At 36.9% G+C, this 16,406-nt stretch overlaps 1 protein-coding gene across 1 annotated transcript in view; it reads right to left on the bottom strand.

Annotated features, from left to right (window-relative positions):
* The window catches only part of PTPRQ (protein tyrosine phosphatase receptor type Q), a 238,186-nt gene that overhangs the window by 195,156 nt on the left and 26,624 nt on the right, over positions 1-16,406 (bottom strand). Inside the window, exons 10-14 of the mRNA XM_068971658.1 lie at positions 10,194-10,371; positions 8,625-8,786; positions 8,347-8,526; positions 7,638-7,745; positions 7,223-7,504 (exon numbers count right to left, since the gene is read on the bottom strand). Coding sequence (XP_068827759.1) covers positions 7,223-7,504; positions 7,638-7,745; positions 8,347-8,526; positions 8,625-8,786; positions 10,194-10,371 — 910 coding nt within the window. The remainder of the gene's footprint in view (positions 1-7,222; positions 7,505-7,637; positions 7,746-8,346; positions 8,527-8,624; positions 8,787-10,193; positions 10,372-16,406) is intronic.

Here is a 16,406-nt window from a genome sequence, read left to right as displayed (position 1 = left end):
GTGTAATCTTACTAGCTGAAACTGTAAGCAATGCATTTACACAGAAAAATACTTGCAGGAGATGAAAGACCATAGTTGGAAAGATAATGGTTTAAAATTGCCTTCATAAAACAATAATGATTAACTTGAGGTTTAAACAATATAAATTAGATATATATATTATTATTGCCAATACTCATAATGCCATTGCAAGTTCTTTTCCTTCAAGAGAAAGAATTCAGCCTTTTTACTGGTATTCTAAATACAATGGATGTAAATATGCTACTAATAAATTTAATAAAGAAAATTCAGATTCTTGAAAATATAGAAAAGTACCCCTCACCCCCACTGTTACCTGTTATGGAGTGTATTGCATCTAAGGCAGACTTAACAGGAAAAACTTCTATAAAAATGCTGACATTTCCAAAACTTTGGGAAGAACTTTAATTCGATGCACAGCTTGATATAACAATATAATCCTACAATCCCTCCCCAACTCAAAATCTTCCCTAGTGTCTTCCTAAACCAATGCATTAAATTGACAAAAATCCTCAACAAGCATTCTGCTTCCTTAACCTTCTGGCTCTAAGTGAAATCTTAAAACTGCTTGAGAATACTACAACACTACACTCTTGGGTTGGCAGCTATTTGTTTTCTCTCATCATCTTTGGAACCATAGGGCCTAGAGCCCTTTCCGTATCAAGGTTTGTTCTTTCCTCTTCCTGAAAATCTCTAGGTGTTACCCCTCTTGTAAGACAATCATCAAGGGGTTCTCTGCCATCTCTCCAAACATCTTAAAAATGCAGTCACCTGACAACTGACCTCCTCTCTACCACTGCGAGATGTCAGTTCAGTTTAGTCACTCAGTCATGTCCGACTCTTTGCGACCCCATGAATCGCAGCACGCCAGGCCTCCCTGTCCATCACCAACTCCCGGAGTTCACTCAGACTCACATCCATCGAGTCAGTGATGCCATCCAGCCATCTCATCCTCTGTCATCCCCTTCTCCTCCTGCCCCCAATCCCTCCCAGCATCAGAGTCTTTTCCAATGAGTCAACTCTTCGCATGAGGTGGCCAAAGTACTGGAGTTTCAGCTTTAGCATCATTCCTTCCAAAGAAATCCCCGGGCTGATCTCCTTCAGAATGGACTGGTTGGACCATGGAAATAACCTGTGTAACTCCCTAGACTCTATATTCCTGAGATCCACAATTTCAATATTTTTTTCCTCCGCCTCCCTCTAATCAGCAGCCTTCATAGCAACACCTGAAGCTTTCATTACCAATAACTGCCAATATTCCTCTCTCTGGCAACTCTCTACGTCTCCAGCTGACCAACCACTACACTGTCAGTTCAGCAAGTCACTGACACTCACCAAGTCTTTACTGTCCATCACCATGCTTAACATCCTCAGCTCCCTGCTTACTCAGCTCAGACAGTCTATCACTAGAGTCACTCCCTAGCAATCTCCACCAACTCCTTTTTCTATCTTACTTTTCTGGCAAAATTTCAACGTTGTTTAAACTGAACTCAGGGCTAGTCTACATCCGCAATGCAACAGGTGAACATGTCTGAATAAAATACCACTCCATGCTGACTAGCCTTACTTTAATTTATAACCTCAAATCTCAGTCTTTTTCCATCACTCGGCAGCCTATCTATTTTTCAGTTAATTCAGTCTTCTACTGTTACGCCTGTTTTCACCATCTTTTTTCTCCACAAACATCCAGTATCTCCTCCCTCTCTTTATTCAAACCTGATAAACCTGCTTCTAATTTCATCGAGAAAATAAAAACAGTCAAAGAAGACTATATGTTTTCCTACCACTCATCTTCAACTGCCTTCTTATCTAAAACCTAGTCCATTTCTGCACTAAATTCCATTCCATCTACCTAGTTAGACTTTAGATTTGACGTTTTGTATTTTTAGTTTTGCTCTCATCACTGAATTATTTCTATCATGACACATACATTGTACGGGGCTTCCCTGGGAGCTCAGCAGGTAAAGAATCCACCTGCAAGCAGACCCTGGTTTGATCCCTGGATTGGGAAGATCCCCTGGAGGAGAGCAGGGCAATCCACTCCAATATTCCTGCCTGGAGAATCCCATGGACTGAGGAGCCTGGTGGGCTATAGTCTATGGGGTCGCAAAGAGTCGGACACGACTGGGTGACTGAGCACAGCACACACACACACACACACACATCATATACACGTGAACACACATCAGTTATTGCTCTATTCTGTCCTCTACTCTATATCCACATTTCTCAAACCTTGCCTTTACCCATTTTCTCCACCTTCTTGCCTATCATGCTCTTTTAGTCCCACTTCAGTTGGGCATTTTCTCCTCATTTTTAACCAGGAAACGTACTCTCATGGTGTCATCAATGACCTTCATCTTGCCAAACCACTAATCAACTGAGTGCTATCACTTCACCATCAGGAGCTTCCCTGGTGACTCGATGGTAAAGAATCTGCTTGCAATGCAGGAGACCACCTGCAATGCAGGAGACGCAAGTTCATTCCCTGGATCAGGAAGATCCTCTGGAGAAGGAAATGGCCACCCGCTCCAGTATTCTTGGCTGGGAAATCTCATGGACAGAGGAGCCCATCAGGCTACAGTCCATGGGGTAGCAAGAGTCAGACACGACTTAGTGACTAAACCACACTTCACAGTCAGCAGCACTTGACGTAGGAAACAAGTTGCTTCTAATTTAAAATATCTATTCATTAGACTTCCAAGACATGACCTTCTCCTGACTTTCCCCCAACCTCACTGGCCACTCCTGCTCAGTCCTTGACTGGCTCCTCCTTGACTTCCCAAAGTCTTCGTATCCTGTTACCCGAGGACACAGCAGTTTGCTTCTTTTCAACTCTCTCTGCACTTACCCTCATGTGACTTTACCTCATCCTTGACTTTGAACACCCAATATATGGTGATGCTTTTAGACTGTATATTCAATCCTGGATCCTTTCTGTGAGTTTTAAACATATATGCCCAATTGCCTTCACGACAGGCACTTGAGTATTTCAAACATGTTCAAAACATGAACTCCTAAGATTTCTCCAACCTGATCTCCTCCCCAGACTTCCTCATTTCAGTAAATGGCACCTCATTCACCAAGATGCTTAGGCCAAAAACCTGATAGTAAATCTTGAGTTTCCTCTTTATTCCCACATCCAATATATTCAGAAGAAATCTTTTAAAACATACCAAATTCTCATCGCCTAATTCTCCAATAGCTTCACATTGAAATTAAACATCACATACCTTAGTATGGTGCCCACGAAGGTGTGGCCCACCTCTGCCTCTCTCTTTCCCTCATCTGCGAATTCTATCCCATAGCTCACACTGCTCAAATGAGAGACATGGTCTCCTCTCCCTCAGACACACCAAGTGCCTTCCCTCTTCAGGAACTTGGTAATTGCTATTCCTCCTCTGGAACATTTTCTTCCTTATCCTCATCTAAGTAAATCTCACACATTATTAATATCTCTAGGCAAATATAACCTCCTCGGAGAGGCCTTTTCTCAGTCTTCCATCTCAAATTGCCTGCTCATTCTTCCATAACTCTCTTTTCTTTCCCTGATTTTTTTTTTCAAGGAATTTGCCAGTATCAAAAATCATATATATTATTTGTTTAATGGCTTGTCTTCTCTGACCCTTCGAGAATGTTAAGTTCCAGAAAGACAGAAATCCTGCCTTATTTACTGCTGTAACTATAGTGCCTAGTTCAGTGGTAGTACATGATATGGAATCCATAAAAAGTCTGTTCAGTGAATGAAAACCTATACTCAAGGTGGTACAGAACATATTTAAAACAAAGGAGAAACTTACAACTAAGGAAAGTAAGATTGAATTCAATAGCTCTTTAATTGCAAGGGAAAAAAGGAATTAGTGATGCTATACTTGAGCTTTATAAATCAGTAGAACTTGGGATTTTGAAAAATTCTCATTGGAATTTGCTAACTCATCCCTGTGGATTTACCTGCCTACCACCAGTAGTCAGGATATAAATATGCAGCCCTGACCCCAGGCTGACATCCTATGCGTTTTTATTCATTTCTCCTTAGGGGATAACCCATGCTAGATCTTCAGGGAAAATAAAGCAAGATAGATTTAATGACTTGGTGCTTTTGGAGAGTAATCACATATTTAAATTTTTCTGAAATAGCATGGTGCTTCTAATTGTAGAAGTATCACGTAAAATGGATAACTCGTGAATGAAAAATAATTATTATATCAGTTGGAATAAGCTAGAGCTATTAAAACTAAAAATAAATAATTTAGTTCATGATCATCCTAAAATAGGGGGACGTTATCTTGGGTATGCCAGAAGATTATTGTTTGGCATAGATAGTTTTAATGTCACATAGAGAAAGTAATAAAATGCCTTTCATTAACATGAATAAATTTATACAGTCCCACACAAAGTTTTGATCAACAACTAAGTTACAATCGCCTAGCAGTTATTGCCCCAATTCAGACTTACTCAAGGCTTACTGTAAAGAAAATTATATCTTAAAAAAAGAAAGGAAAGAAAATATACATATATAGATCATCAAAGGGTAATCTGTATGGGAACTTCAAGTTCTTTATGTGGTTATTGTGCCCTAAGTATGAGAAAATATAAACTAATCTCGTTTGTTTATTAAGTGCACATTCTATACTTAAAACACACACACAAGATCAATCCTATATTGATTTTTCCTGCTTGACACATGAGGATTTTACTTTCAAACATTATAAACTCTAATTCCCCAATCAAGATAAAACATCTGAACAAATAATTTACTCCTATTTGTAACTAGCAGCATAACACTATTAATTAGCTGTAGTTGGCTTATTTAGTTAGCTGAGTTAGCACAGCTCTCAGTTTCTCATGAAACAGTATTGAAAAGTGGGATCTTGATCTCTAGAGTAAGAGTAGAGGGTGTATTTATTGTATTTAACAAGAACATTGATCCCTGGGAGTAAACAGTTGCTCCTGAATACATCCTGCTTCAAATGACACCTTGAGATGGTGTTTAAAATTCTAGTTACCTCTGTTGCAAAAAAAACTCCAATTGGTGGTTCAATTGTATTAGACATGATCTAGAGGAAAAGTCACTGATGCTGATTCCATTGCCTGTGAAACACCCAGTCATTAATATTAACTTTAGGAGGGTGGGAATTCACTTTCTTGTACAGTGCTAATATACCCCAGGGAAAGGTTGCTATAGTATAAACTATTTGCTGAATATTTGTTGAATGGATGAACCTCGCAGGCCTCTTTTTCATTAAGAATGCAGATAATAATACCTTATTCCTTTATTGTAGAATTAAAAAGACAAATTTTGTGAAAGTCAATAGAAGAATATGCTGCAGGTACTTAAAATATGCTTCTTTCCTTGACATGGTGTAAAATGAAACCAGGTAGAGACTTTTCTCAAAAATACTTATTTTCCATATATTTATAAAAGCAATGAAGCATGCTAATATATATAATAACAATTATTTTGCACCATAATATACAATTTATGATGATTTTTAAAAAACGCTATTTTCATTACTCATTCCTGCCATTACAACTGTTGTCATCCCCTATGGACAGTTTTATGTCATTTCATTTTATTAATTTATGTGACAGTCTCAAGAGGATGAAAAGTGGAAAAAAAAAGTGTCAGTCACTCAGTTGTGTCCAACTCTTTGTGACTCCATGGACTATAGCCCGCCAGACTCCTCTGTCTGTGAAATTCTCCAGGCAAGAATACTGGAGTGGGTTGCCATTCCCTTCACCAGGGGATCTTCCCAACCCAGGGATCGAACTCAGATCTCCTGCACTGCAGATGGATTCTTTACCATCTGTGTCATCCTCTATGGTCAATTGTATATCAATGTATTTTATTAATTTGTGACTAGTCTCAAGAGAGTACTTTTGCCCAAAGGTAAGCTGGTTTACTAGATCCCTGATTCCTCAAAGGTCAGAGACAGGGCCTCACCAACAGCATCTGGATGAACCATAAGAAATTGCTGATATTTAGCCAGTTATGATGTATAGGAACAGTGGCTCCAATTGTCAGCCAGTAGCTAGTCAACAAATATTTATTTTTTTTTAATGTGGGGATAAAACAGTAATTTACATTTAGTTTTAATTCTAGGCATGTGCTACAGAGTTGGCCTAAAAGTGATGCTCCAATATGTGTTTATAAGCAAAATATAAACAATGCACTAAGATCATCAAATGTCTTACTTTGTGCTATTTGCTCTTGTACACTGAAACTGAAACACAATTAATTCTTTGCTTACATTATTTCATTTATATGGGATACACACCTGGCCACAACAACCTATATAATGTCCATTCCACCTGATTCTTTAAGATTAAGGTCAAATGCTACCTCCTCTGTAAGGCTTCCCAGACATGTCCTTTCTGTGCTCAGACTCTACACCTCTGTCTATATACATACTCAAGAATGTATATAGATATACACACATACATAGACAGATGTATAGAATTTACATTTATTAAGTCTATATACATCTATGGGCTTCTCAGGTGGCTCAGATGGCAAAGAAGCTGCCTGAAATCCAGGATACCTGGATTATACATCTATAGATATGTATCTACTTACATCTTTACATGTGTGGCTCAGACAGTAAAGAATCCACCTGCAATGCAGGAAATATGGGTTCGAACCCTGGGTTGGGAAGATCCCCTGGGGAAGGAAATGGCAACCCACTCCAGTACTCTTGCCTGGAGAATCCCTTGGACAGAGGAGCCTGGTGGGCTACAGTCCATGGGGTCGCAGAGTCAGACATGACTGAGTGACTAACCCACACACACATTTATACATACACATGCATAAATATAGATATATCTATAGATAGATGCATATGGATGTATACCGAATTCATATAGATTATATATAGTATAGGATTCTATTCTTATGAATGTGTCTCTGCTATTTCCTAGTTTCAAAGCAACCTAATTTATAGGTACACTGAAAGGACTTCTGATTTCTCAACATACTTCCTTTGGGGAAAAAAAAAACCAAACACTGACTTTTAATCCCTTATATGTAAATCAGATTTTAAAAATTTACACAGCAAGTCTTTTCTCACACCTTCCCACAAAGATCATATAAATTCCTGGATTATACAGAACAGAATGACAGACTTCAGGTTATGTAAAATATAAAACAATATGACAATTATCGGCCATGTTTATTTCATTAATATGTATGGAGAAAAAAACTTACCAGACTCAAAAGTCCTCACAGAAAGTATAGAAGATAACTGATCGCCATGGCCAAATCTGGTATATGACCTTACAGAAATGTTATAGAGGGAGTAAGGTTTTAAGTCTCTTAAAATTATGTTTGTTGTTGAGGTGTTCTTCATGAATAAGGTATTTACATTTCTGTAGAGCACTTCATAGGCAACAATAATCCCATTGGGTTTCTCAGGTGGTGACCACTTCAAACTTATTTCACTAGCAGTAACATCAGTAACTTCAACATCTTGAGGTGACGATTCTGGTTCTGGGGGAAAAAAACCAATATGTGTATTTTTTCATGTTTATTGCCTCAGACACTAAAGCAGCATGAGGAAGATGACAGTAAGCATGCAACACCACTTGCTTCTTTTTATTAAAACTGCACCTAACATTCTTACCGTCTTCTGGAGTTCTCACGAAGATGTCATTTGCTTCGGACAAAGAACTTTCTCCAACAGTGGTTGAGGCAGCCACTCTCATTTTATATCTTGTGTATTTCTTTAACCCTGTAAGGAAAATAGGCCATTTGTTCAAAGTCCCTAGAATACTATTCCTGGATTAGTGCCGTTTAACACCAAGCCTAGTGAAAATAACTTATCTGGGAGACTGGTTCTCTAAATCAGCCTCCTATAATCCCAATCTCCCAAACTTCCTTGGTATGGGAGCCTTCCATCTTGATGAGGTTTTAGTTCTCTCCTAAAATATCAAGGCAGTGGTCTGAGACTGAAGAAGCAATTTTTGGCACACTGCAAGGAATGTAGCTGATTTGGCACAAACACCACGTCAGCTCAATTACTTCAGCCGATGGTCACATTCAGTCAATCAAGCCTTCAATACTGAGTTATTTTGATGCACCAGGCATAAAATTCTGTAGGTCAAGTATATTCTTAGGATACCTGTGGTCTGATGACTTTATTTGCAGATAAATATAGTGAAAGAAAAACAACATTTAATGAAGTTATTTCTGCAAGTATTTTTAAAGATATCCATGGGAGCACAGAACAACAAAATTTGCAGTGATGCAACATGTACCCGCAGTGTTAAATGGCATAGAGAGATCTGCATTTTCCATTAGAATAAGAATGTCAAAACAAAATTCTGTTCTACCTGTTATGAGAAAGTTGTTATCTATAGCAGTCATCTGGAATGCTCTGTTTGTATCCAGTTCCATTGCATAAATTGTATAATGAGTTATTTTCCCATTAGGATATTCTGGAGGATCCCAATATAACAAAATAGATGAAGAACTAATATTTTTATAGTTTATAACTTGAATGGAGCTTGGCACTTGAGAAGAAGAATGAAAAATTAATATGAATGAAAAGTATTACAATGTACCAGAGCAATATCTGCAGGCAGCTATTTCAAAGGAAATATATTCTTACCTTGCTCAAGCGTCCTAACATTGAGAACCGTTGGTGGTCCTTCTCCCATGATGGTGAAAGCAGATACACTAATCATGTGCTCAGTGAAAGGTACAAGTCTCCTGATAACGTAGGACAGCTGTTCAGCAGCAATGTCAGTGATATATTGATTCCTTGAAGTTCCTATTTGAAATCAGTTTTTTAAAAATTTAACAAGTATTTGGCTTTGTGATCAAAATCATTTTGCTTCCACAGTGAAATTTTAAACCCAATTTCACACTATCCATTAATCTCTCCATGTAATCCCTTATATTAAAGGTAGACACGTAATTAATAATAAATATACTGAACGTACTCCAATAACATATATAGACATTTTGTGCTCATAATATAGTTTTGCTAGCTGTTATACACTATCCCAGAATGAGAGATTAGTGTTTTGAGAAAATATAACTTTCTAAAAAAGACAGGTTGGGAATTCTTTTCCTAAAAAACAACTGTGCAATGATATCAAATTGAAATATTATAAGTCAGTGCTGAATTATGATATAAAAATCATGGAAATAAGATTTTATTTGGACTCAAAACTCACCACACATTTGCTAAATCCACTAATGATTTAACAAGCATACTTATAAAACTGCCACATAAATATATCTGAACAAGGATTTCAAAAAATCCCTATTTCAAAAAATAAGCTAGTTTTTTTTTTTTTTAACTTATTTAGACTGTGCACTTCCAACAGTGATAATTAGTGCTTAGGCCAAACAAAGTATTAAAAAAAAATCTGTATCAGAAATCATGGGCCTCTTAATTTTTAGTGTCTTCTAAAAATTGTCTTCTTTGCCCAGGAAAAACATGTCAGTAAATGAAATAAGCACATATTGAATGCAATGTGATACTTTTGCCAAATTCCACCATCAATATAACAAATTTTAATTTGGAAGGGAACAAATATCAAATTAGAGAAGAAACAACAAGAGAAACCCTTTTTTCTCACTTAGCATTTTAGAAAAAACAGAGATAATTTAGATCTGCTTCTTCTAACCAAATATTTTTAATTCACTATATATGACATTCTCCTTATAGAAACAATAAGATCCCTTGACCCTGAGTAGTAAGTATATACACTAATGACATCACCACGTCATTGGGGTCACCTCCACCTGTTGATCACCCCGTGCACTAGAGTTGTAACTTTCTGACCTATTTACCTTCAGTGACATTTGAAAACCTATTAGTCAAAAGCTGCAGAGAGTGTGAGGCCTGTGAATGATTTGAAGATATGTTAATCCTTTCCCATCACACCTGCTTTGGCAACTGTAATAACTGATTGTCTCTGCAGCTTGGCTGGAGACTCTAGGGTGCTACTTTCTCTGGAGGAAGGTCAGATGGGTTAGGAGGGGCCAGCTCCTGCCTGTGTGGCATTTCCATTTGCCGCATGAGGTTATCCAACAGTTAAAGAAAAAAAACTGACTAGCCCATGGACCATTAATAATTGGGTTGAACTCTGAGCTAAGGTTCATATCTGTGCTAGCTAGTACTGGTGGTTTAAATACATTTCACACAGAACAAAAAAAATGTACCTACCAAATGTTGAAGGCTGGTCTTCAACTCTGCCCCTCACAGGAAAGTAATTATGTGGATGACTGTTATATATAACTGAAGCAAGTGAATACAGATCAGAAGACATCTCTGCTGAACCCTCAAATAATCCTGCCATTGAGTCTACTATGCTCACAGTTTCTGGAGCCATGGGGTTTATATACTGCACCTGAAAACAGATATTTGCAAAGACAGTGATGGTTACATTTAATAATGGCTTCAATCAAGTACTAGTTTCAACAACTAGTAATTTTGGAATGATAAATTTTTTTAAGATAATATTATTTCCATGACTACTGTCTCCCTTACACTCCAAATTTTCATTCTGAAACTACTAAAATCCTGCATCATTGTAGCCCATTATGATCAATTCCGTATCTTAAAACTCTATACTGTGTTGTGCAAAAAAGGAAATAATTTATTTCTGACTAAAAAATGGTTTAAAAAAATAGCCATCCTCATCCAAAGTTTCATGACTAAAACATTTCAGCTGCTTACCACCCAATAATAAGTTGTCTAGGCCTACTGCCTGATTAAAATGTGTTTGCTTTGCCAATATACGTCCTCATTTGTACACCAGGTGTGAGCAGCCTGCATGCCTACTGGGTATATGTCAATAATAATAACTTATAATCGAATGAAGTTACAGACATGAACAAAATTACATGGCAATAGTTTTCAAACAGTTCAAGACAGACCTATGTAAAGCTCTGGGTCTAAGGAATATTTTAGGTAATTGTGATTGTTCCAAGATGCCGTAATGTACCTCACATGAATCAAGTCCACCAAAGTAGCAAATAATGACATGAAATAAAACATCATGGGCATACTACAAGTATATACAGTAGAGTTTTATGTTAGGACAACAAGAGAACTCTCTCCATTCTTTCCACACAGCATAACAGATTGAGACAAAATGAAAAAATCTGAAAATAATCTAGGTTTAGATGATACCAAGATAATATTAATAATTGTGTTGATTGTGATAATGGAATTACATAATGAATTAGAATTTCAGTATTTTTTTAGGAATCCATACTTAGTTAGGCATATAAGAGCAAAAATATATGAACTCTGGAATTTATTTTAAAACACACCTGCATCAACAGCAAAAATGAGAGATGGAAACAAAGACAGCATGTTGATAATTATAGAATCCAGGTGATAGGTTAATGGATACACATTATACTCTTTTTTCTTTCATTTATACCAGTTCAGAATTTTCCAAAATGAAGTATTGGGGGAAAAAAAGACAATGTTTTAAGAACTACTCTTTTTTTGGTCAATTTCTTCAAGACTCACCTCCAAGCCCTTTTTTTTCTAGAAGATTTTTTTCAAAGAAGATGATCACTCTATTCCTTCCAAATCAATGTTCTTGCAACCTCAGAATTTCTAATTAATTCAAAATATAGATTTTATTTATAAATTTTGATACACCTATCTTTTAATTATTTTTTCAGTTGAGCCCAAAACAGGCTTTTAATTCCTTATGAACATAAAGCACTTAGTATTTTTTTTTTTAAGTAGGTGCTCAGAAAAATATCAGGAAGGCAAGGAATTTTTAGGCTGCTTACTTAACTAGTTACAAAGGCAGATCATTTGAACATTAACTTTTCTGAGAAATAAATCAAGAAAAGATGCAAAGATATATTTAATTCTCCAAATTATAAGATAAAATTATCAAAACCTTATTTCTTTACCCAGGGAAGTATCGTGATGAAAATCAGGGAGATGTCAGTAATATTTACTTCAAAAATATTATGATAAATCATTCTGGGTAAGGAACCATACTTGGAACAAACTAAAGATCTTCCACCTTCCAAGGCCCACTTCAACTTTACTTCCACTGGGAAATCAGAGAAGGCATGAATCACAAACACATAATTCAGAGATGCTCTGGTATTCCAGTCAATAGTTTATGCCTGAACCACACAGCTGTTTCCACTATCAATCAACCACCCTTTGAGAAGCCAGTGTGCAAAGCACTACAGAGGGTACAGGGGGTAACACAAAGAATTTCCCCTGAACTATGATTTTGCATTAACTCTCACAATATTTTATACCAACATCAGATACATTTTTGAGAGTTAAGCTATAGTATCCCATCAATTAACTAAGTTAAGCATCTCTGTTGACAAATTACTGTTCCAGCCTAAGAGGTGACTGAGAAATTTTGACTATCTGAACTTCTTCCAAATACACTGGTAGGACCCTCCTTAACTATAAGTGATTTGTATTTATAAATTTGAACTGGTTTTGTAAAAATCCAGGATGTTACTAATTATCACCAAGTGTGTCACATTGTGAATATTTCTCACACTTTGCCTCTTTAAAACAGGGATTAGGTTTTTCAAAGGATGAAAAAGAAATAATTTAAAGAAAAAATGATAGTATATATGTTTCAATGGCATGTATACATGTATACTATCATGTAAGAAACAAATCGCCAAGTCTATGTTCGATACAGGATCCAGGATGCTTGGGGCTGGTACACGGGGATGACCCAGAGAGATGATATGGGGTGGAAGATGGGAGGGGGATTCAGGATTGGGAACTCATGTACACCCGTGGTGGATTCATGTCAATGTATGGCAAAGCCAATACAGTATTGCAAAGCAAAATAATGTAAAAATAAAAATTAAAAAAAAAAATAAAGAAAAAATGATAGGAAAGAATCAGAACTTAAGAAAGTAATGAGAAGTGGCTGAGAAATAGGAGTGAAAATGAGTGATAGAGAAGGAAATAAAGGCCTATCACAACTCCCCCAGGTTTGGCCTCATTGAGTTAGTCTAGTTTTCTCAACCCCAGCACTAATGACATTCCATGTTTGAGAATTTTTTTGTCATAGGGAGCTGTGCAGGGCATTGTAGGGACCAGCCTCCCTGGTCCCTACCCACTAGAAACATATTCCCTGTGGTGACAATGAAAACTTCAGAGATCGCGAAACGTCTCCTGGAGAGCAAAACTGCCCTCAGTCAAGAACAACTGAGTCAGGCAATGTCACAATTCATCAACACGAAAGCCTTTGCATATGCTACCTAGGAATCTTTGGAATTGATATGAAAGAATTAGAAGTCTTCAGAGTTCAGTTCCTAATCCACTTGAATAAACCAACCTGATTCTACATGTAACAGTCTTCATTATAGCTAACATGACTGTATTTTCAAAAACTTTACTATATCTATCAATTTACACTTTCTGGAAGTCTACTCAATTGGTTTAATGAAAATGTTGACTTATTCTTAAGAAATGCTTCCATATTTTATTATAAACTATAACATGCTTTGTACTATTTTCAACCAGTGGTAAAAAGAATTTTATAATTAGTATATGTTTGGAAGCCTTTTAACGGAAACTGTATCATTCTGCACTTATTTGGGTGACAAATCCTTAAGGCTTGATTCTGTCTATGTTCCCAATGCTCAATAAAGTAAACATCTCTAGAATTCCTATCCTACTTTCGAGTCTTGTTCTCAGCCTCATTCTGGAGCCACTGGCCAAGCATTTGGCTTGTGTTCTTATGTTCACCACTGACAAACATTTATATACTTGAGAAATATGTTGGATGAAAGGATATATCTATAAAAATCTCAGAAATTTGTGACACTACATAGCAAGATGTCTTTGGGGAGAAAATCCCTCAGGATTTGATCTGAAAAACAAGTACAGAAGTACAGGATGAGATCTGAGTATGAAATTCAACTAGGGAGCAATTAATGAAGAGTGGACTTTAGGATTTTTTATACTTTCATCTAGGTGGAATAAGTCTCCCAAATAAATTAATTTTATTCTTTGCATTGATAGAAGCATAAAATTCATGCTACAAGAGAAAATAATTCTGCTCAATTTGGCTTTCGTCAAACTATATGTGGAATATAGTATGCAGCTGAGAAAGAAGCTCACTGATAAACTGGAAAATACACAGGAGAGTAATCAATCATATGAATGACTGATGAGAAACTGAGGATATTAAGCCTTAGGGAAATCATGACCATTATTTTCAAATGATAAAAAGTTAAATCATTATATATTATTACTACTAATGGAGACACCAACATTAAAGCTGCTGCTGCTGCTAAGTCGCTTCGGTCGTGTCTGACTCTATGTGACCCCATAGACGGTAGCCCACCAGGCTCCCCTGTCCCTGGGATTCTCCAGGCAAGAACACTGGAGTGGGTTGCCATTTCCTTCTCCAACTCATGAAAGTGGAAAAAGCTACTTTGTGTCAAGTACACTGATAAATATTTTTACCCATGTGATCACTTAATTATATCCCAAAGAAAAAGGTATTATCATCTCCATTTTACAGTCAGCTGTTCAAGTTCATAAAACCAGTCACAGCAGAGGTAGGACTGTAATATATTTCCCTGGTTGCAAATCCCAGACTCTAAGCTACTCTAAGCTACCGTGTGGGTCTGGAGAGAAGAAATGGGATAAACTGGTAAACACTAAAGAACAAATACTTCGGTTCAAAACTGTTAAAGAACATGGTAGGTTCTTATTTATGTATGTTCTGGACCTGTCATAGTGCCTGGAACTTTACAGCTACCTAATAAATGTATGCCTGTGAGACCACAAAGAAGCATGGCTTAAAGCTTATAGAACAGGAGCTGACTACATGGTTGTGGATAGTTGATCAAATATTTTAGCAGAAGCTGGATTATGTTATTGATTATCTTCATATATAAGCTTGGAGGTTGAAATAAAAGTCCTCAAACCCTGAGATTAAATTTTCAGGTTTTTTTCAAATATGTGTTTAAATAGTGAGAGTAAAATCCTATACATATTTAAGCATGCTTAAATAATTCCTGTCTATTAAGAAACAAACAAGTCATGAGAGGTCACTGGAAAAAATTTCAATAAGGGTAATGATATCAGAGCAAACAGCATAGGATTATATTTTAACACTTTTTGAAAAGTGTCATCATCATGATGTATGCAGGTAGCTAAAAATATAAGAGATGATGAAGGATTTTCAATGAAAATAATATTTTCCTGTCTGTAGCTTTCCAACTGCCAGCCTTACTCTCTAGAAGAAACATTTTTTTGAGATTTTGAAATCAATTGTTTATTTTTAACTAAGATATAATCAACATATAACATCATATTAACTTTCCAGTGTGCAACATAATGATTCAATATTTGTATATTTGCTGGAAGCAACACCTTTAATCATTTCTGTTTCAGTTCTTATGGTGTTACTTCTAAAATCACTAGATTATATGTTTTACTTTTCCATTAAGGGTCACTGAGGCTTCCCTTGTGGCTCAGCAGTTAACAAATCTGCCTGCAATGTGGGAGACCTGGGTTTGATCCCTGGGTTGGGAAGATCCCCTGGAGAAGGGAAAGGCTACCCACTCCAGTATTCTGGCCTGGAGAATCCATGGACTGTATAGTCCATGGTGTTGTAAAGAGTCGCTTATTTTAGACAGTATCAACTGACTTTCTGCTGCAATAGGAAAGCATTAATTACTAAAATAGATGCATATTCATGTTCCAAGTCCATTCTCATTTTTCATTTACTTTTATAGTTTAAATACATTAATACTTTAATCAGGATGGCTTGTAACCCACAGACTGCAGAGCAATGCCTCTCTCATGATCCTTCTACCATCCCTACCTCCTGCTGTTCATGCTTTTATATAATCCCTTCCTCTTGTGTGGGAAGTGTGATTTTCATCCAACCAATGGACTAAGGGAAAGGCGATGGGATGTCACTCCCATGGTTACATCAGACTGTCCTTGCTGGCTTGATGAAGTGGATGGCCATGTTGGGGAATTTCTGTGGCAAGAAACTGTGCGGGACCCCTATGAGCTGGAGCTAAGGATAGTCTCTAGTCAAAGGGCCAGCAAGGATCCAAGGCCCTCAGTTTTATAATCAAAAGGAAATTAAATCTACCAAAAATCTAAGTCAGCCAAGAAGTAGATTAAGCATCCATATGGGAACACATGAAGGAAAGACCCTTAACTGAAGCCTTATGAGACCCTAAGCAGGGAACCTACACTAGCTCTCTGGATTCCTGACCCACAGAAACTGCGAGATGATGAATGTGAATTGTTTTAAGCTTGTGGCAAACTGTTATACAATGGAAAACTACTAGTGTAGTAAGCTAACAAAAATAGTCCAGGCAATCCTGAGCTGGAGTGAGGACACAAGAATGGAATACAGAGGTAAGAAGGTTACACTTTGAACTGGCC

Source organism: Capricornis sumatraensis, chromosome 4 (assembly GCF_032405125.1).
Source record: "Capricornis sumatraensis isolate serow.1 chromosome 4, serow.2, whole genome shotgun sequence".
NCBI classification, from domain to species: domain Eukaryota; kingdom Metazoa; phylum Chordata; class Mammalia; order Artiodactyla; family Bovidae; genus Capricornis; species Capricornis sumatraensis.
Note: the sequence above shows the minus strand (reverse complement) of the source record. Positions and strands in the feature narration are given on the sequence as shown.